Below are 22,909 nucleotides of genomic sequence, written 5' to 3' on the forward strand. Positions count from 1 at the left end.
CGGGAGCGTCAATAGCCAAGGCTGGGTTCACCGGAGCCGAGGCTTCTGGAACCAGATCATGGGATTGTGATGGCGATGGAGTTGCCAGTTTGGTGAGAGTTTGGATCACCTGAGTCAGTTGTTCTTGCTGTTGCTGGAGTTGCTGCTGGTGTTCGTGGCCGATCTGGATTAACGATGTGAGGTCACCAGACATCCGGGAGACCTTCTTTGACATCCGGAAGACCTTCTTTTCCATTTGGTGAAGACGATTCAGAACAGAGGGTTGATACGCTGGTTCCATTTCGGTCAGGTCGTACTGTCATGTACGAGACGGAGGACCCAGTTGCGTATCGCAGACACAGGATTTTATTGATCTTGACAGGCAAGGGAAAACTATCAGGTCAAGCGATAATGGCAAGTTGACATGCAGACCTATGTTTAATCACTGACGACCTGACACTGGATGTTGTCTGCTCGAGGCTTATATAGTGTTCTCAGTTATTCTTTATGACATAATAAAGGACTTTGTGATGCATGAGTGTGAAGCAATATGATGAAACATTACTAGCTGAAATATTACACATGCAAGAAGATGAAACATTAATGGCAGAAACATTAATACGTGACAGTGCCATTGTCGGCTTGGGATCGTCACGACGACCGCCCTCACCTACGGTTCTCCCTCGACCGCCGAGCTTTGTTCGGGCTGTTTGCCTTTTGGCTTTGACATTTAATACAGTGGTAGATGAGGAAAGACCACTGTTGACTGTGTCTAAAAATGATTATAGCGGACAGCCGGAAGCCAAATCAATTAAGACGCCACTTAAAGACATTGGACCCCAATCTCATTGATAAGCCGCTTGGTTGTTTTTCAGCGAAAACGTGCCGAATATTGCCAACAATCGTCCCGCTTTGTCAGTGTTATATCAGTAAACCAGTGAGCACTGTTAGCATGCTCAGTGCAAAATAACACCACACCATTGCAAAGGAGGTGATACTGTGAGCGGCGAAAATAAAACCTGTCCTTCTGTCCAAAGACACTTTTTTCCCCCCTTCTTTTCAGTTTTGTTTTTTCGGTCAAATTTTTTGGCATATTGTCCTCATGAGATAATGTTTCTAATCAATTTGAATGTTATTATTTACTGATTTTATTTTTCAGTATGAAATGGTCAAAAATGTACCTTGAGTGTATTTTTACAGTTTGGATGTGGCTTTTTTTTAAATTCAGGCAAATTGATGCCCGTTAAGACTTTTCTATTACAAACAAAACAATGTTAATAAAGTTATACTTTATAAGTTGATCTCTGTTATTTTCTCTAATAGAAAAAAGGACACAATGTGAGGCAGAGGCGTACTTATAATAGTAATATTATAGACAGATGATACTATTTACAGTGGCAGCAGAGTTTGCGGGGGCGCGAAACATTTACGTCTTCCTTGGAGGGGCGTGACAGAAAATAATTGAGAAGCACTGCCTTAAACCAACCTGAGTGTTGCAGTGAACTATTCTTCTCTCTTCCTCTAATCACTGTTGTGAGTGCGCAACCTCACATTACACACACAAGGACCCAAACGGGACTGCTGATAGCTGCCGGCAAAAATCAATCAACAAATTAGTTGATTTATCAATCAATTTTAATTGATTTAATCAATTAGTTGTTGCAGCCCAACTCTTGAGGTATCTTAAAAATAGTTTTTCTGGACTCTAGGCTTTTGACCTTTCACCTCATCACCCCAAAATGCTATCAGCTCTTTCATTTCATTATCTGGGTCTTTGCAAAAAGACCCAAATAGTGTTATTCTGTTTTTTTTTTCTTTTCTTTTTTTAATGGGATTTCTTTCACAGCCTGAACCGTTTGACCGATTGGCACCGTTCAAATATCGAAACGACCAGAGTTTTCACATGACGCAGGGAATTTTTGTGTCCCCAAATGACCTGATATGACAGGCCACGCCCCCAATTGTCCCCAAATGACCTGATATGACCAGGCCACACACCCCAAATGTCCCCAAATGACCTGATATAACCAGGACACTCCCCCCAAATGACCTGATATAACTAGGACACACCCCCAAATGTCCTGATATGACCAGGACATTTCCCCCAAATGTCCCCAAATGACCTGATATGACCAGGATGTATCCATCAAATGTCACCAAATTAACAGTGAGTGACCTGATATTGTCCCCGAAATGTCCCCAAACCAACCTGGGCGGGGCTAAGATCTGTATCTCGACACTACAAAGACCCAGAGTAATTCCTCCAGAAATTGCAGTTTTAATGCAATTGCAGTATTACAAACATATCATACAAGTTTGATCACAATCCTTATCTTGAGTTATCTTGACCACACGCAGACAGACATATTGAAGCACACCATAGATTTCACCTACAGAGAAATGAAAAACACAGTAATTAATAATAGATCATTATAAAAAATATATAATAATAAAAAAATCAAATCTAAGTCACATTCTTTTAAATTACCCAAATAGTTATTTGCCCTATAAAGGCTTAATTTCCAAGCATGAGCACCAAACTAAAGCTTTAAATTACAACTATTGGATTACGTTAAATTTAATTAGTTTGTAACTTGTTCTTGTAAAGGAATTACAGGGCGTGACAGCTTTCCAATTTGATGTTTGGAAGGAACCCATGCATGCCCTTTCCCTTTTCCTTGGGCTTTGCCTGCTCTAAACACCTGACGCGCACATGAAACACACGCAATCAAGCGTGTTAGCCCAGTCCTTGTATGTCACTGTGCCGTGAGAACACACTGATACTCTTATCTCACGTAGGAAATTTCTTGACCTTTCCATCTCAAGCGCGTGCACACGCACACACACACAAAAACACCCTCACACACACACCCACAAGATTTAACTCATTTGGTTGCCACTGACGGCACGAAACGTCCTATCCACTTTGACGAGGAGGAGGCAAATGAACGAAAAGCCAAAATTGATTGGACATCTAGTGCCGTCAAGGGCAGGTAAACTAGTGCCATCACGGCCATAATTGGCGAATGGATTAGCAAATGAATCGGCATCTATTTTGATTGTCAATAAATCGTTTAGAGTTGTTGACAGTTGTTGACCTCAAATGTTTTCTCCATTATCATTTCCTTTTAAGAAAAAGTGGAAGGAAGTAAATATTGTTTTTCAAAATGTTCTCAGAATTTTTATAAAGTTTACATGTAGTCCCCAGATTACGACGTACCCAATTTATACAAGGTAATCCCCGGGGGTTACGAACGAGTTCCGTCCCCACGCTGGTGACATTTCCCGAATATCCACGTAAATCCCTTTAAGTACCCCAAAATGCCCCCTAAATCTCAAATTAACTATCCAAAAACATGTATTATACGCCATTGTACTGTCTTCGCCAAGACGTTGGAGCTAAGTCTAGCTCCACAGCGAGCTAAGATGTAATTATTCCCCTCTTTCTCTCACTCTGATGCATGACCTCTTCATGGGGGCAAATGCGCTCATCTTCGTCTGTGTGTGTGTGTTCATCTTCATGTGCGTAAATATGTTCTTCTTCGTGTGTGCATGCCCTCTTACTCGCGTGTGGAAGTACTACCTGGTCTACACTTTCTCGCCAAAATGATAGCATGCATCACAAAACAAAAGTCAACGTTGTAATCAAATACACGTTTTGCCAGAGGGCAGAACAGTCATATTAATAAAATGAAGTAAAAAATTAAGATACTGTCAGGTACAATAAGGTACTGTTACTTATACAGCTAAAAAAACGACTGGATACAAAATGGTGGACGAGACTCCGGCGTCATGAAGTCCAAATCACTTTAGTCCGGTATGTCTTAACCCGGGGACTACCTGTATTACTTATACCGTATTATTTAATAAATACTTACAATATATATGGTTTCTATACAGTATATATGACATACAATCGCTTCGACACGCGATCTTTTCTACATCCGACGTAAAATTTGATTTGCCATTTGTTTCTATATCCGAGAACATGCTCCAAGTACGATGATTTATTACAGCCCCGCAGTTTCTTTGTTTTCCCGCAAGACGGACGCACAGTGTATTTTTTTTTTTGTGTGAGAGAAATCAAAATGGGTTCCAAGAATGTTAGTGCAGGTGGTGAAAAACGGAAAAAAGTTAGGCTTACCATTGAAATAAAGATGGAAATGATAGAAAAATATGAGCGTGGTGCGCGCTTCTGTGAACTGGCTCCACAATACGGCCGTAGAATGAATACAATCTCAACGGTCCTCCTCCGACCTCCGTTCACCAGTCTTTGTAACTTAAGGTGACAATTATCATTGTAGTAACATTGCCAAAAAAATCGACAGCTTCCACAGGTTTTTAATCATTTATTTCAGAACTCGTGCAACACATATATGCCTGCTGTCCACCGCAACTGAACAAAAAGAAAGTAAAATGTCTCTCTTTCACACTGTCAAGTCAGCCACGCGGTGCGTTCAGGTACACCACGCAAAACACATCCTTTAGTGTGTCTAGGTACACTACGCAAAACACATCGTCCACATTAGAACCCGATAAAAATAAAATTAACTTTTCACAACTCTATATAGCAGGGAGTTCATTTTGCAGCAGAGATCATTTTGAGCACAACTGTGTATTAAGTATGTGCCGGTATGATAACCTTAAGCCAAAATATCATGGTTTCACGGTATCACGGTATTGCTATTTACAGCTTTAAAATGTTTTACTCTGAGATATAGGATTTAAAAAAAAAAAAAAAAAAAAAAAAAGCTTTTTTCCAATGAACAGGATTTTTATTTTTCAAAACATATTAAACCGGCATGGAAAATGAATGAATGAATTAGCAAATTTCAACATAAGTATAATGTTAAGATAAATAAAAACGATAACAAAAAAATATTATAATTTAAATTAAAATGAATGTAGTCCTATAGGTTAGCCTTAATCCACAGCCCCAGCTCAATATTATTACCATCAAAACAAAAATAATTGAATTATTTTCCATAAATAGCACGTGTGTATGACTTGTATCATGTTTACATTATGCACACACTGTCTTTCTCAACACAGTTGACCGAGAGAAAAAGAAATGTTTTATCACAGCATGACACACTAAATACCCCTTTAATTTCATTCATTCATTCATTTTCCATGCCACTTTTCCTCACGAGGGTCGCGGAGGTGCTGGAGCCTATCCCAGCTAACTACGGGCAGTAGGTAGGGGACACCCTGAACAGATTGCCAGCCAATCGCAGGGCACAAGGAGACATACAACCATTCACGCACACACTCATACCTACAGACAATTTAGAGTGTTCAATCAGCCTACCACTGACACCCTTTAATTTTGTATAAATAAAATCATATTGGAGGTATTGCCTCCTCAGCAGCCACCCTCCGCAAACATGTTTTACATGTCGGTTGGTCCTCCTCCTCTAAGCTGCAGCCGTCTGTAATGCACTTTCTGTAGCTGGAGCATTCCTATACAACGATTTCATTTTCTTCAAGGGGGGAAAAAGTTCAGTTTTCCCTCCTCCAGCCATCGTGTAGCACATCTGACTCACTGACACTGAGCAACAACCGGTGGGGGGAGGGTTGAACCTTGCAGCTGCAATCGAAGGATTTCTCCCCGCATTATTGGGACATAAAAAATAGCCAATAGTTTAGGGACGGTATAGCTAGGGATGGGAATTGATAAGATTTTTACGATTCCGATTCCATTATTGATATTGCTTAACGATTAGATTCTTTATCGATTCTCTTCGACTCTGATTTGGACTAATGGACTGTATGAGGCTCTGGGTTCGATATGTTTTATAGTTCATTCGCCTCGGGGTGTCACACAAGTAGCGGAGTTGGTCTTTGGCACTTTTAATCCAATTTAGCAACAGGCAAACTATATACAGGCAATGCCACTTGATATGAGAATAACTCAATGAGCAGATGAGAGCATGTGTGGAAATATGTTGATTTGTATGTGTGTGGAAGTAGACTGGAAGGTGTGGGTTTATGTGGGGTTCTGAAAGGAAAGAAAATTACATCATATTAGTGCTAATGCAATAAACAATGCAAATTGACTGTAAAGCAGTCAAAGGCACACATACATGACTCTAAACATAAACACTAAGGTGGGGGGCGCGAGTGCGCACGCACAACTCGGAAGCACGCTGCGTGCATATGCGATCATGTTGGCCATAAAAGTGGCAAAAACTAAGCACTTTGCACTAATATGGATGTACAACATCATCTTCAGATGCTAAACTAACACACTCCCTCTTAACACAAATGTGCAAAGCGAATACAATGTAAAGAACGCTCTCCTTCTCTTGCAGCGAGGATGAGCGGGAGTAACCAGCCAACGTAACAGTACAAACATGAAACAGTCCCGCTGATAACGGCTCTAACTTATCATAAGAACTTTATGACATGAAGAGGAAATACTTACCTTCGTTCATGGACGCACACAGATTACTCTTTGCTTGAAATGCGCACCTTACGCCTATTCTCGGTCCCTGAATACGCAGCGCATGACGTAGGACAATAACAGGAAGTAACTGACTGGTTGCTCTGGGAACGAACGCATACCCAATGAATTGTTCTAACAAAAGTATTAAAATTGCTAATGAATCGTTTAGGATTATTTTAGATGGATATATGTTACATTTTTCTTATAAAGTATTCGACGACTAATACGATAGACCCATTAATAGACTTTTTTTGAAACGTAGTGTCATGAATAATGACTTGTCCTGTGAAAACAATGCATAATCACTCGGCAACGACTCTTCAGATTATACTTGGTGATGGGTCGCTCTTTGTGAAATTATGTTGTCGTTCTTGTTGATTCGACTGCATGTAACGTGCGTAAAATACGTGACGTAGTCCATGCTGGTTGGAATCGAATAGATAATCGTTAGATAAACTGCCAAATAATTCCATGGAATTAAAACACACGGAACCGGTTCTCTGTAGGAACCAGTTCTCGATTCCTATCTCTATATTTTTACGGTTTTGAAACTCTGACGTTTTCATACCACGGTATACCGTATTTTTCGGACTACAAGTCGCTCCTGAGTATAAGTCGATCCAGCCATAAAATGCCCAACGAAGAGAAAAAAAACATATACAAGTCGCACCGGAGTATAAGTCGAATTTCGGGGGGAAATTTACTTGATAAAATCCAACACATAGAACAGACATGTCATCTTGAAAGGCAATTTAATATAAAAATACAACAGAGAACAACTTGCTAAATAAATATACAGTGTACAGTGCATGAACAACGAAATGGGAATATACTGTCCTACGCTACAGCTCGGTCCTGGCTGTACAGCGAACTCCCAAAAGACAATGCTGGACGTCCGTATAATTTGCTGAATCAATTTGGTCCTCGATAGAAAACAGGTTCGCATCAACGTAAATAAATGATAATTAGGTACTATTAGTAATAAATAACAGGGTAGCATGCGTTCGCTATCATTAGCACATCGTTCAAACAACCACACAACTGGCTCTAAGTGTCCGATCGCGGGTGGAAAACACACAACAACAACAGAAAAGATGATACACGCAGGCGTTGCCTCTGCAGAGATGATTTTAAAGCATAAACAATGAAAGTAGGCTAGCAGCCGTCTATTCTCTCTCGCTGTAACTCGCCCACTCACTGACTCACTCACTCAGAGCTACGTAGCTGTCCGTCTTCTTCTGGCGTGTGAGCACTCTTCTCCACGTAAACAAGTGCGAGTGCGCCCTCACGTGGGCATGAAAGCGCCACAAACTAAATGCATCCATTTCAAGATAAAAAAGTCAATAATACAATTGAACATACACTGCCAAAGGCAGAACGCGAACGTGGCCATAGCTATAAAGAGTTATTCAGATAACTATAGCATAAGAACATGCTAACAACTTTACAAAACCATCAGTGTCACTGCAAAACACCAAAATAACATGTGAAATTATATCATAATGTGTTAATAATTCCACACATAAGTCGCTCCTGAGTATAAGTCGCACCCCCAGCCAAAATATGAAAAAAACCGCGACTTATAGTCCGAAAAATACGGTACCTTGAAACCGGTCATCAGGACATGTCTACTATGTATATATGATATAAATATGTCTAAATCAAATACCGGTACATATTGTCTTCTTATTTATTCAATCATTTTTCATTTTTTATAATCAGCAAAAAAAAAAAAAAAAAACAGTCAACATTGTCTTTTCCTTTCTTGATTAATTTAATACAAAACTAAGGAAAAAACTAACTAGTGTACTATTCAATTAATCAATTTATTTATTTCAAATAAAATACCTTTACCTGACTTAAACAGAGAGGAACGAACAATAAATATTCTCCGCTTTTTGGACTCGGGAAATTTTACATATATTTTGTGTTAGCGAAAAACATGCGGTCGATGCACTTGATTTTTTTTTAAACAAAATGAATCGGCTGGTCGGATCTGGCCTTTCGGGCTGCCAGTTTTACACCCCTGAGATAGTTGAAAAGGATGTGCGAGGGAGGACAGTGGCACCACGACAAAGACGGCAAGACAAGACGAAAACACCCCCAGAGCGTGCGCTTACAAACGTGGACCCATTATCAGGTTACGGTAGATTACGCTCATTAATCGTTGTAGCAGGTGAGATGTGACAGGTCTTATCAGCTGGAAATGACTAATGCCTCATTCAAATATGTATGCTCCCCTAAATGGGAATGACGAAGGAGGGGAAATGGATCAAATAAGGAGAAAAGGTGAACACATAAGTCATGCAATGAGACATGCGGAATGACACTTAACCCTGTATAGGAGAGGTGACTACCGTCATTTTCGGACTATAAGCCACTAGTTTATTCAACTGTATTGAGCCCTGTGGTGTGTCCCGTGTGGCTTATTTATGGATTTTTTTTACATCCTCATGAGCTGGATATCTTTTGTTGTCAATAGCCCATATTACAAGGTGGACACCTGAGGCACCTGGACATCCCAGTCAAAATCGACGAAAGGTTAATTGCTGTCAATGGCAGCACTTCCATATCATTTCAAGATACTAAAAGGTCACTTCCTGTAACATTTTGGATCATTTCTTGTTGACTTTCCGGGCATTACCGGGCTGCTTCCTGTTGATTTTTGGGCATTTCCAGGTTACATCCTGTTCATTTGGCATTTTTGGGTCATTTCCTCATTTGCTGCCATTGACAGTGCTAGACGTCCAATCCATTTTATACTGCGTGGGGGCAAATGAACGAATGTAATTGGAGAGACAGCAAGAACCAAAAGTTGTATTTGCCATGTGGCAAAATATATTTTGCTATGTGGCATTTTTTTGCCATGTGGCATTTTTTCTTTGCCATGTGGCTTTTTTCTTTTGCCATGTGGCATTTTTTTTTGCAATACGGCAAAATGTATTTTGCCATGTGGCATTTTTTTGCCGTGTGGCAAAATGTATTTTAACGTGGAATTTTTATTGGTATGTGGCAAAATGGATTTTTATTTGTGACATTTTTTTTTGTATGTGCCATTTTTTTGGGGTATATGGCATTTTTGCAAGCCATGCACATCTATGCCATTGACGGCTGTGCACGTCCAAATTTTCCATTCATTTTGAATGGCAGACAAAAACGTGTGGCTGTGATTTTTGACCATATACTTACCATTACAGCACATTGACATTCAACTGGCACCCAAGTAAGTAGGGCTGCAGCTATCGAACATTTCAGTAATCGAGTAATCGACTGAAAATTCTATCGATTTATCGAGTAATCGGATAAAACAAATATATTTTTAGGTGAAGAGCAATTATAAATGTACATGAGAAAACACATTTAATCTAATCTTGAATCATTTTCAGTCAATCAGTGTCTTTATTTTCGATGTATATTGTTGAAAACAGCCAACAATTGCATCGCAGATGTAACTTGAATTAAAAAAAAAAAGACTAATTCACTGCTTTCACTCAAAAAACCTTTAGATCTTATTTATATATATATATATATATATATATATATATATATATATATATATATATATATATATATATATATATATATATATATATATATATATATATATATATAACAATGGAACAATGAAATTAACAGTTCACCTGCTGTGGCCTGAACGTAGTTTCACACCTTCCTCCTGGTGCGCATGGACTTGAATTGCGTGCCCGCTTGTGCAGTCCCTCTTTTTTCACCTCTTTTATCAACACCATCGTCGTTTTGGGGCTTTTTGAAGAAACTTTGGACACTCAGTTGCCTTGACATTTTTCAGAGTAAGGCCAACGACGTCATGCATCAACAGAGACAATAGCTAATTAATATGCTCACTCGCCACCCTGTGGTCTGGGGTGTGAATTGCAACCTGTCAAAATGACGGATGGACTTCAGTTTTTTCCGTCACCGTTTTAAAAAATCGGTCAACGACGGAAAATATTCGGTTAACGCGACCCCTGATATATATATATATATATATATATATATATATATATATATATATATATATATATATATATATATATATATATATATATATATATATATATAAATGCCATTACGCTTGATAACACACATCACTTAAAAGTTAGGATTTTTTCCCACGTGTTTCAATTGAATTTTTATTTGTGTCAAGCCATTTTTAAGTTCTAGTTAAGTTTTAAGTTAGTCTAAATTGTAAGTCCTGATAGGATTTTGAGTTTTTGCAGTGTTCAAAATAAATGTATGATACAGGCTGCATTGGAGCACATTAGGGACCAGTGCTACTTGGTGTTTTATCCAGCAATGACTACTGAGCTAAAATTGATAGTTAGCATTATTGAGTTTTTATTTTACACCCTCATCACTCCACAACGCTGTTATGTTAAAGCCTGTATGTAAGACACGTTAGCCACGCATCGACAGTGGTCATAATTAATAGAAATCTAGCCCTCCGCAGGGCTAACGTTACGTGAGCTAGTGACAGACACAGTAACGTTAATCTTATTTATTAGCGTTTAGCGCTCTTTATTAGCGCTTAGCGGTCTACTGCTTTAAGATGGCGGCTGTTTACTAACGCTGCCCAGACGCGGCCGAGTCTGTCACGTTGCATCTAGTTGAACATACACGTGATCTCTATGAGACTCATCAGACGCTACCTGCTACCAACGAAGCATCGTGCGGGCTCATATTTTGCAACGTCGGCGTCCTTTGTAGCAGCTGTCGGCTGCAGTAAGTTTTTTTTTTTTTGTTTTTTTTTGTTTTTTTTGCTTCTTCCTCTGCGCACGTGACATCAGCGCCTTGTCCCGCATTAAAAGTAGTCTGAGCAAAATGTGATGCTTAGAGCTGTCAAACGATTACTCGAGGTGAATAAAATTACTCCGATCAGTCTTTAAACTCGAGTTACTCGAGTTGCTCGAGTATTCGTTTCAGCTCTACAAGTAAGGCGATGCCATTGACAGCTGTGCATGTCCAAATTTTCCATTCCATTCCATTTTGAATGGCAGAAAAACGTGTGGTTGTGATTTTTGACCATACACTTTACATTACAACGCATCCATTTTGCCACATATACAAAGAAAAATGCCATATGACAAAGTACATCTTGCCACATGGCAAAATCAATTTTGCTACATGGCAAAAAAAAAATGCCACGTGGCAAAATATATTTTGCCACATGGCAAATACCACTTTTGGATCTCGGCCCTGCTGGGTAATTGCGGACACAAACGTGAGCCAAGTGCAGTAGTGTATGCACTAGTTTTACAGCGCCAATGCCCAAATATTTGATTTGGTATGTCCAGTATGAATTAGTTACAACGTGTCTGTCAGGCAGAACAACGTCGGTATATTTGACATCCCTACTTTACAGAGTTAAGACAGGAAGAAGGGCATTGAAGTGGGCGATGATTTGAAATGATGATAATGGAATGTTACGCCTAACTGAGGGAAGCGGGGGACGCGAGGAAGAAAACGACAGAATTAGCAGGATAAATCAGCGTGCTCTGCCGACGGATTTTACCGACAGCTTCAATTATCCCCAGCGTGGCATATCCCAGTCATCCGGCTCGTCGACACTCCCTGGGACACTCACCGCTGGGGAGGCTAATCAGGGAAGGCCCAGGCTCTTCCCCAAGGCTTAGTTCTCTGCTATGACCTGATGAAGTATCATCAAACTACACGCTCATCTGCTCTTTAGTTTCTCTATGCTTGAATTAACTACTCGGCATGAGTCAGACAAATGGTAAAAGAATCCGTTTGTCCTGCTGTCATTATGAAATTTTGCGGAGATATTCCAGGATTGGAGTGATTTACACTCAGAGGGAGCAGACTTGAGCCTAAACAGCCAAGTTCAAAGCAACATCTTACCCCAAGAAAGTAACTAAAACACCAAAACTTAATGTTTTCCAATAATTTAAAAATAGATCAGCATAATGAGCTACAACAATCCTAATACAAACTGAGCATGATTTACAATACAGGTATCTAATTAGTGTACTAATGTTGTGTCCTATGCATTGTTGTTTTCCCAAAAGGCAATGATAACAAAAATATAAGTGAAAATATAATTATCGGACAACTCAAAATTTGTGTGCGTCAAACTATCTGCAGTCGGGCATGGGTATTTAGTTCGTTTAAAATTCATTAAAAGTGACATTAAAAAGCATTCAATGAGATTTGCTGATACCCGTAGAAACCCTGTTATAATTGCATTTTTCAAAACGTATGCAGGCTAATATTACTTATCAACAATATTGTTCATTCGAAACTGTTGGAAAACTATTTTTTTTACTAAAACCTTTGAATTCTTGCAGATGAAAATATCTTGAGTAGTACTTCCATCCATTCATCCATTGTCTACCGTTTCTGGGGTCGGGTCGCGGGGGCAGCAGCTTTAGCAGGGAAGCCCAGACTTTCCTCATTGCATTCGTAGGGCAGAGGACTTCCAGGATCATTGGTCAAGATATTGGTGTAAAATATCGCTTGCTTTTCAATTTTCACCACAGGTTAAGCAACATTTTTGATATGATCCCAACACCTCAGCTTCCGGTGCGTGCTTGTCTCCAAGGAATGTGGCAGATTTTAGGTGATAATGAGCATACGTAATGAATTGACTAGCACCTCTACGTTTGTGGGGATGTGATAGAAAACCACAAAACACTTCCACTCAAATGTGAAAATATTGCTCACTGAAAATGAAGTGTCAAGCTTTTAGAGTGATTGCATTGGCATATTCCGGACTGCGACGAGTGTTATAAATTTACATTTTAAACAGCTGAGAGTGTTATGAAGTCTTCTAAATCAAAATATATACCTGACGCGTAAGAAATTGACTCTCTTGGCTCTTTCAGTGGATCAAATGGTCATCATGTGGATTATTTATTGTCCGTGAATCAGCAAGAGCCAACTGGATTCTGGCTTTCAACTAATGTATTTTATTCTTTCACTGAGAGAAGTAAAACCTGCCAACTTCATTTCAATTGGGAGGATGGCAGCGAATGATTTTTCAACATCATTGGCAGGCATAGAAAATCATCAATATCAGAGAGGGGATCCAATGTGGCAACCTGAAAATTGCATGCAATTCATTTTATTCCTGCTTGAGAGGCAAGCAAGAGCAAAAACCACAAAATAACAAACACTCATTCATTCATTTTCCATGCCGCTTATCCTCACGATGGTCAAGGAGGCGCAGGCCCCTATTCCAGCTATTTACAGGCAGTAGGCGGGGTACATCCTCAATTGGTTAATATAAACATTAAAATGCAAATAAAATACATGCAAATTAAAACCGTAAGGAATTATCACAAAATTCCTTTTCTGACCTTTTTAAACTTTGAGCCTATTACCCCAAAATGTACTTTCCTCTTCCATATTATATTTCAAACACATCCTGGAAGTTTTATAGCAATCAGTTAATTTGTTCTTGAGTTACAGTGAGGAAAATAAGTGTTTAAACACCCTGCAACTTAGAAATGATGGGCGGGTTTGAAATTTTCACAGTAAGTGCTTGTTCATTGTGATAGACAATCTAAAAGAAATCCTGAAATCCCGTATGATTTTTTAACAATTTATTTGTATTATACTGCTGCAAATAAGTATTTGAACTCCTGAGAAAATCAATGTTAATATTTGGTACAGTAGCCTTTGATTACAATTACAGAGGTCAAATGTTTCCTGTAACTTTTCACCAGGTTTGCACAGACTGCAGCAGCGATTTTGCACCACTGCTCCATACAGATCATCTCTAGATCAATCAGGTTTCTGAGCTGTCACTGAGAAACACAGAGTTTGAGCTTCCTCCAAAGATTTTCTATTAGGTTTGGGTCTGGAGACTGGCTAGACCCCACCAGAACATTGATATGCTTTTTACAAAGCCACTCCTTGGTTCCTCCTTGGCTGTCTGCTTCGGGCCATTGTTATGTTGAAAGACCCAGTCACGACATATTTTTAATGCTCTAACTGAGAGAAGGAGGTTAATGCCCAAAATCTCCTAAAATATGGCCATGGTCATCCGCTCCTTAAAAAAATGCCCATGTGCAGAAAAATACCCCCAAAAGCATGGTGCTACCACCACCCCATGCTGTGATGATACCCATCATTCTTCTTCTTCCAAACAGTATGAGTGGAATTAAGACCAAAAAGTTCTATTTAGATCTTATATGACCACACAACTTTCTCCCATGACTCCTCTGGAGTCTGAATTGTCATTGGCAAACTTAAAACAGGCCAGGACATGTGCTGGTTTAAGCAGGGGAACCTTCTGTTCCATGCATGATTTTAAACCATGACGTCTTAGTGTATTACCAACAATAACCTTGGAAATGGTGGTCCCAGCTCCTTTCAGGTCGTTGACCAGCTCCTCCTGTGTAATTCTTGGCTGATTCCTCACCATTTTTAGGATCATTGAGACACACAGATCTTTAATGGAGCCCAAGTCCGGGGGAGTTTGACTGACATGTTTGGGTTCTTGGGTGGTGTGGCTCAGTGGTAGAGTAGTTGTCCCCCAATCCAGAGGTTGTGGGTTCGATTCTCTGCCCTGATGAACTTGCTTAAGTATCCTTGAGCAAGATACTGAACCCCACATTGCTCCTGGTGCTGCGTCACCAGTAGGTGGATGGCGATGTAGTGTAAGGTGGAAAAGCGCTATACAAGTATAATTTACCATTCTTCCATTTTCTAATAATTGCTCCAACGGTGGATTGCCAAGCAGCTTGGCAATTAGCCCATAACCCTTTCCAGCCATGTAGAGGTCTTTATTCTGTCTCTGGTGTCCCTGGAAAGCTGTTTGGTATTGACCATATTAGTAATTGGAGCCTGATTGAATGGGGTGGACAGGTGTTTATATGCAGCTAACCGCCTCAAACAGATCAAAAAGTCAGACTCAAAAAGTCTACCTCCCCTGACTTAGTCGTTGGACTTTTTAGAGGCGACTAACAGGTATTGAAGCTCACAATTCTAGCTAATTGGCAGGTGTTTAAATATTTATTTTCAGCAATATAATACAAATAAATTGTTTAAAAAATCATACACTGTGATTTCTGGATGTTTTTTTTTTCTTTAGATTGTCTCTCACAGTGGACAAGCACCTACCATGAAAATGTCAACTCCCCCCATCATTTCTAAGTGGGAGAACTTGCAAAATCACAGGGTGTTCAATTATTATTTTTTTTTCTCACTGTATCTTGAATACAGACTTACGGAACTGAATACATAACCTCCGCGTCCCATAGGAATCACCTACTGGCGGAGGTAATGAATCTACTCATTGGGAGAACATGATGGGGCATGGAGCAAAGCAGTAACGAATATGACAAGGACATGATATAAACAATAACCTGACAAAAAAATAGTAAGCGGGGGAATTAATATACACAAAAAAATTGAGACAATGAGCAACATCTGGGCAAGTCATGAGGCTAAGGGAAGCTGATTAGGGAGATTGGAATAGTCACACAACAGGTAAATTTATTTAGCGATCACAACGACAAGACAGAAACAAGAATTACAGGAAACCAGCAAGGGTCTAAGAAAACAAAAAAAAAACAAAAACAAAACCCAGATCCTAACACTATCAGCATCTATTCTTACCGAATTCTAACGTCACTGTCTTTTTAATGAAACTATCGTTTTGTCTTGACACAGGTCCCCCTTCTGGTCCCGAAAACCCCATCTCCACAGTGAACGAGACCTGTGTCACTCTGGAATGGTCGCCCCCCAGAGACACGGGTGGAAGGGGCGATATCACTTACAGCCTTCACTGCAGAAAGTGCTCCGGTGAAGGCAAACAGTGTGTGCCCTGTGGAAGCAGCATCCACTTTGTGCCCCGACAGTTCGGTCTCTCGTCGGCCACTGTTGTGGTCACAGACCTGCAGCCGGATTCCAACTACAGTTTCATGATCGAGAGCCAGAATGGAGTATCAGACTTGAGTCCAACCCCGAAAGGAAGAGCAGTGATTAATATCACTACATCACAGACGGGTGAGTCATTATAAGCATTTGTTTACTCTTGTTATGCAGCGGTTCACATAACTAACAGTAGCATTTCTCAAATAGTTTCTGAATTTGGGGAGTTCTTAAGTTCTTAATGGCTACATTGCTGTTGACCATTTTCCTTTTTCAACAGAATACAGTAGATCTTACAAGACAAAACATATTCTAAGAAAATCAGAACAGTCTGCTTGAGTGGTTCATAGCTTTGCTACAGGTACAGAACCCCACAGGTTTTACATGTACATTCATCGAACCCTTCGGATTTAAATCATGAATTATTTTTTTTTTTTTTTTTTCAAATTTAAAACCAATGTAGCTAAGCTAACAAGCTTATTTACTGTAAGCGAATTCCTGTTCAAATTTCTTCTTATTTTGGCATGCTGTTTTTTTTATTTTTTTTTTATTTTATGTTTACTGTACTGTAATGTTTACTATACATATCTGTTGTTTTTTTGGCGTGCCCGTTCAGACTGCCTTTTTCCATTGAGACCATTCAAGTATTACGCATGCGCACTAAGGCTAGAATCCGATTTTTCCGTGTTTTTCCGACTCGAGTGAGGCATTAACTTGACGGTCTAAACGGGACAAGTCGCATCGAAGTGGACCATTTCAAATCCGATCAGGGTCACTTTCATTAGTGGTTTAAATCCGATCTGGGCCACATTTTTCCAGAATGTCACAGCGGTCTGAACTGGGAAGTCTCCCAAATCGGAATTCATGCAGCAATTTTGTCATCAAAGAGCGAGAGCGACGTTGTGGTGCAGCTGTGCGTTAGCACCTAGCTTGCCTTGAACACGGCTTTTGGGGAAGGATCAAGCTTGTCAACAGTAAAAAAAAAAATAAAAATGGGTTGAGGATAAGCCTGAGAATGATCGGTTTTCTCTCCCCTCTATATGAGCAATATTTCAAGATTGCTTACACGGCCGAGAGTCAGGGCAAACTGCCAGTATCTGTGTTTGACATGCATGGACAGTGCGTGTATGCTATCGATCCACAGAAATTTTTAATATAAGACTAAACGGGAATCTTTTATGTCTGTTATATGTGTCCTCTTTTTGGAAATCAAAATATGATCCTCCGGAATGACGGATGACAGCCAGCAGGTGTAGTCATTTGTTTTGATGCTTCTGCGCATGCGGGTCTTGATGCTTAGCACATGTCGGACTGCGAATTAGTGCGCATGCATAATACTTTAACGGGCTCAATGGACAAAGGCAGTCTGAACGGGCACGCCAAAAAAACAGATATGACAAAAAATCGGATTTGTTCATTAAGACCTGCAGTATGAACCTAGCCTAATTCACAGTCCGACACGCGCTGAGCAAGAACACCCGCATGCCCAGAAGCATCAAAACAAATGACTACACCTGCTGGCTGTCATCCGTCATTCCAGGGAGATCATATTTAGATTTCCAAAAAGAGGACACAAATAAGAGACATAAATTATCCCCGTTTAGGCTTACATTCAAAGTTTATATGGATCGATAGCATGCACACACTGTCAGTGCATATCACACACACACACATACGGGCAGTTTGCTCCGACTCTCGGCCGTGTAAGCAATCTTGAAATATTGCTCATATAGAGCAGAGAGAAAACCGATCATTCTCAGGCTTATCCTCATCTCATTTTGATTTTTTTATGACTGTTGTCAAGCCCGACCCTTTTCCAAAAGCCGTGTTCAAGGCACAGCTGCGGATTTGAAATTGTCCACTTCTATGCGACTTGTCCCGTTCAGACCGTCAAAAGTTAATGCTTCTCTCAAGTCGGAAAAACACGAAAAAATTGGATTTGTGCAATAAGACCTGCAGTTTGAACTTAGCCTTACTCACCAAACCCCTGGGGTTCAATTGAATCCAGGTTAAAAACCCACTCATCTTCACGGTGCTGGGTGATGGCTGCCAGCTGGGAACATGGCAGCCACTTTAATAGGGTGGTAGGTGGGTCCCACACTTTTTCCCTATGGCGTAGCTCCTGAGGCGAGGCAACCCCTCTGCCTGGGCTGCCGGCAGTGGGAGTGGGGGGGGGTCGGGGCTCCGATCTCGCGTCGCCGCGTGGCGGTTCCTCGGCGTTCTCCTGCCTCCGCCTTCCCCTCTCTTCTCTGACTGGATATCCGCCCTGTGCTCCGTTGCGGGTCGCTGGTTGGGCGCCGGTGTATCAGCCGGGTGTTGCCTGCACCGGCGGGGGACCCTGCCCTGCCCTGGGCTTGGTGGGCCGCTGGGGGTCGTGTGACGTGCCGTGCCGGTTGGGGTGCTGCGGCTGTGACTCGTGGTCCGGGTGGGCGGGCAGGGGTGGGGTTAGGCGTGGGGTTCATGGTTCATCCCCTCTTGCTATCCCTGAAGGACGGTTGATGGGTGCGCGGGTGGCCCAGAGGACCACGCTGGATCCCGGGGGGGGGGGGGGCGATGCTGCGGGAGGACACCCCTGCTCTACCCCTTTCAATCATTTAGCTTATAGACTCCCCCACCCCCGTCCCCCTCTTTCCCTGGTCAACCGGCCCCCCACATGGTGTCAACCGGAAATACATCTAGCTGATGATAGCACCAACATATTAGTAGTTAGTCTAGATCAGGGGTCGGCAACCTATGACACGCGTGTCAGCACTGGCACGCGAAGGGTTAACCAGTGACACTCGAGCGCATGGCAAAATAATAAAAAATATATATATATTTTTTTTTTTACCTGAAATTAAGACATTTTTAGTTGCACGCCCTGTTATTTAGGGCTTTACAGGAGCGTCCCTCCCGACCCCTCTGCCTATAGCGTTATTTGCGAACAATTATGGATTTTGAGCACACTTCCAGCTCTTCAATTTCTCGATTCCTGCGCTCGTCGTTTTTTTTTTTTTTTCTCTGCGCGCTCAATTCTGCGCGCTCAATTCAGCACCCGCTACTAAAGTGTCACGAAGCCAACCACTCAGAGAGCTGGTGGAAGTACACAGTGTTACCAGTCTGCACTTTTTTGTACTGTTACTCCAAGCCCCAGCGTGGAGGCTGGTGGGCCAGTAAGCAAGTAGACAGCCGGCGAATCGCTGGCGTCCGCGCCGGGAGCCCCGTCGCTTTAACTTTGAATTGAGATCCCGATGTCACACCCTCGCCCCGGCGCGGAGGCCGGTCGCTTAAGATACGGGGCTGTACACCCCTGTCCCGGTGCATCGCAACACTCCGGTTGGACCCCGATTGCCAGCCGTCAGGTCAGGGCAGCGGGTGAAGCGATGCTTGCACTGTAGTATGGAGTGGACCGGCGATTAACGTGGCTCGTTGCCGTCGATTCGTCCGGTGCTTACTTTCGGAGAGGTGGCAACGTGTATAAAAACACTGTGACGCGTTGGATGGCGTTTTACTGGAGACTTTTATTAAACAAAACAAAAACCAGCGGGGGACACAGCCTCTTCTCTCCTTTTCACGGCGCTCTCCGCTCTCTCTCAACACCTTCCATCGCTCCCTCTCTTCTTCTCGCCCAGACGCCCAATTCTTCTTCTACGCTTAACAAGCAAGCCGATCATATTGTAGGGGACAGCGGCCCCTTGGGGATACCGGTAACAAATGGTTGCCTGGTTACTTCTGGTAGCTCTTTTTGTGCATTATGCCTCGAGAGAGTTGTGTGTCGCACAACAGGTGTCAAACGCCACTACGAGACAAAACATGAAAATTCATAGAAAGCAGGGCCAAGGAACACATTAAAGTAGGTATCTTTTATATTTGTAATATAAAATCTAAAATTGTATGTATATAATTCACTGTTTAAGTTGCTAGTGAACAAGACAAAATGTAAGAGTCGGCTGTTCTGACTTTGAAGGCTCTCTGTACTGTGAGAGACCTGCACTGAGAATCACACCTGTTCCCCTTTGCGTGCTGGGGTGTGTGTGTGTGTGATATGTTTGCAGTAAATGGTGCAGCTGTACAGCTGTTATTACTGTTGCACTTATTTTCAAGTTTTGATATTTTCGACAATATGCATTAGTTTTTAGTTAATTGATGAAGACGAATGGTAGTTATACAAATTAAATGCATGTCCATGTTTTTTTTTTATTTGGAGTAAAATTACAGCTCTGCTGAATATAAAAATTCGGATGCGCGTCATTAATCTTGGGGTGGCACACTGATTGACAAGAAAATTTGAAAGTGGCACTCCACACCAAAAAGGTTGCTGACCCCTGGTCTAGATGTTTAGTGTATTTCTTGTTTTAGTTTGTGTTTTCGTTTCTTCTCTTGTGTTTCTTTTCTTCTGTTCCCCCATAACCCCTTCCTGTTCGCTGCTTTGTCATTAACAAAAAAAAAAAAAAAAAAAAAAAAAAAAAACACTGGTGTAGTTACAATAGATTCAATGCCCTAAGAATGAAATTAGTATGAATGAGAAAATGAACCAGAAAGTTACTTACCGTCTGTATTCCATCTGGAAAGAACATTGGGAATGCATTCAAGCATCATTTTTGGCTGAAACGGGTTGCTCCAGATTTTTGAGCTACTTCCAAAAATTGTAATTTCTTCTTGTAACTGTACTGTAGTTTATTTGCACTAGCACAGTTTAGTCAATTCTAAACAATTCTGAAGAACTTGGTTTGGTTGGTATGCAACATTGGGTTACATGGAGGCGGTTTCATTCTTGGAACATAGTCTTTACTCTAGTGATAAATTGTTCTTACTTTGATCAACGTGAGCTACAAAATGTTACCAGTTCCTCAGGTTTGACCCTGAATTGCCTTAAGAGTGACAGAAATCTAAGCAGAGGGAAAAGTTGACTTACCGGAAGAAAGAAAAACCCAATATGGCCAGATGGTTAGCTCCATCTGGCAAAGGATGTCTTGAACCTCTATGTAGAGAGTAAACATTGGACTAGTCTTAACGTGCAGAAGTATCTCAAAGCATTAACAAATGTGAAAACAAAATTATTGCTTAAATCACTTTGACTGGCCATTGTCGGCCTGTGTGTACTTATTAAAGTAATTAAAATGGCCTTTTTAAAATTAATCAATAACATTTTTTTTTGTCCTTAACAAGACAATTAGCCTACACTCACTGTTTTTTTTAATTGCATATACAGCCTACACATTGTGGCTGTGTTCAAAATGGCTGCAACAGAAGTGCATATGACAGGGTGATGATGACACATAGGCGTGTAGGAGGCTGTAACCCTCATTACGCACCTCACAGCTGCCACTCTCAGCGTCAGGCACATTCACACTCGCACTCATACAGTAGGCTATATACTGTACATATATAGTACATGAAGCATGTGGCTGAGTGTGAAATGGTCCCTAGAAAATCAGACAGTTTGTTTTGCTTAGTATCATCATACATACCTAACAGCAAATATAGAAAACTTTTTGTAAACACAATAAGCTAGCAACATTTTACAGTATGATGTGCATGTTAAATTACTGATTTTTCGAATAGCAATTAATTACAGACTCTATCCTTCTCTTCTCTTATTCCATCTATTTTTCCCACCATGTAGTGAGCGTTGTGTTAAAGGAGAGGCGCAGCAAGGACAGCGTGACCTTGGCCTGGCAAGGCCCAGAGAGACCCAAAGGTGCTATAGTCGAGTATGAGGTCATCTACTATGAGAAGGTGAGTGGAAACTCATTTTTAAGGTGCCATACAATGGTATGTTGACAAAAGAATATGCTAGGGGTGTGTATTGCCTCATATCTGGCAATACGATTCGTATCACGATTCACAGGTCACGATTCGATTCGATCCAGATTAATAAGGGTTCTAAACTTGAAGACAATTATTGCAATATTTGTATATCACTTTAGAAAAAAAGGACCGTCTCTAAGGTGCTTGTCGCATGATCTGTTCGAAAAATAATTTTGACCCATAAATACTGAGATAGGATTCTGTAGGATTCTTGTTCATCTCATTCATTTTTGTTGTTTGTTTTATTGCTTTACAACTTTTATAGACAACATTTTAACAGCTAGGTCTTTATTTCAAGTTCATATACTATATATATAGGAGAGTAAATCACATGCAATGACATTTTTTCTCACTCACTGGCTGCCATTGACGTCCAATCTATTTTGACTGGGAGGGGGTGAATGAACGAATGTAACTGCGGACATGAAAGTGTAGTAGTGAATGTGCTCGATCACGCAAATAACAAATCTACGTTTTTACAGCGCCATTGTCAAAATGAAGGCATGTGATTTTGTATGAACATTATGAATGAGTTACAACATGCTTGTCAGGCAGAAGAACCTTAAACTAGGCCTGCAAGTAGAACTGAACAGGCCCTCGCAGTTTGACGTAACTCGGACGGCAAGCAGCTCAGGGTGGTGGCAGATCATACCCTTCTCATCATCTCATGAGAAACTAACATGTGCTCGAAACTTGCCTCTTGTTTTGTGTGTAACATCTTTTGTGTCGTGGGCATGGCTGACAGAGATGTTTTTGTATACCCTGAAATGATGAGATATATATTCACACACATTGTTGAAAAAAACCCTATTAAAGAGGGTCCTACAAAAAAGAGGC

The 22,909-nt window shown here is 40.9% G+C and overlaps 1 protein-coding gene across 2 annotated transcripts in view; it reads left to right on the forward strand.

The window, feature by feature from the left end:
* epha4b (eph receptor A4b) overlaps positions 1–22,909 on the forward strand; it is a 291,695-nt gene that overhangs the window by 144,420 nt on the left and 124,366 nt on the right. For both annotated transcript variants that reach the window (XM_057857051.1, XM_057857052.1), the window contains 2 exons: positions 16,082–16,417; positions 21,888–22,000. In XM_057857051.1, coding sequence (XP_057713034.1) covers positions 16,082–16,417; positions 21,888–22,000 — 449 coding nt within the window. The remainder of the gene's footprint in view (positions 1–16,081; positions 16,418–21,887; positions 22,001–22,909) is intronic.

The sequence above is a fragment of the Corythoichthys intestinalis genome, chromosome 14, assembly GCF_030265065.1.
Source record: "Corythoichthys intestinalis isolate RoL2023-P3 chromosome 14, ASM3026506v1, whole genome shotgun sequence".
Lineage (NCBI taxonomy): Eukaryota > Metazoa > Chordata > Actinopteri > Syngnathiformes > Syngnathidae > Corythoichthys > Corythoichthys intestinalis.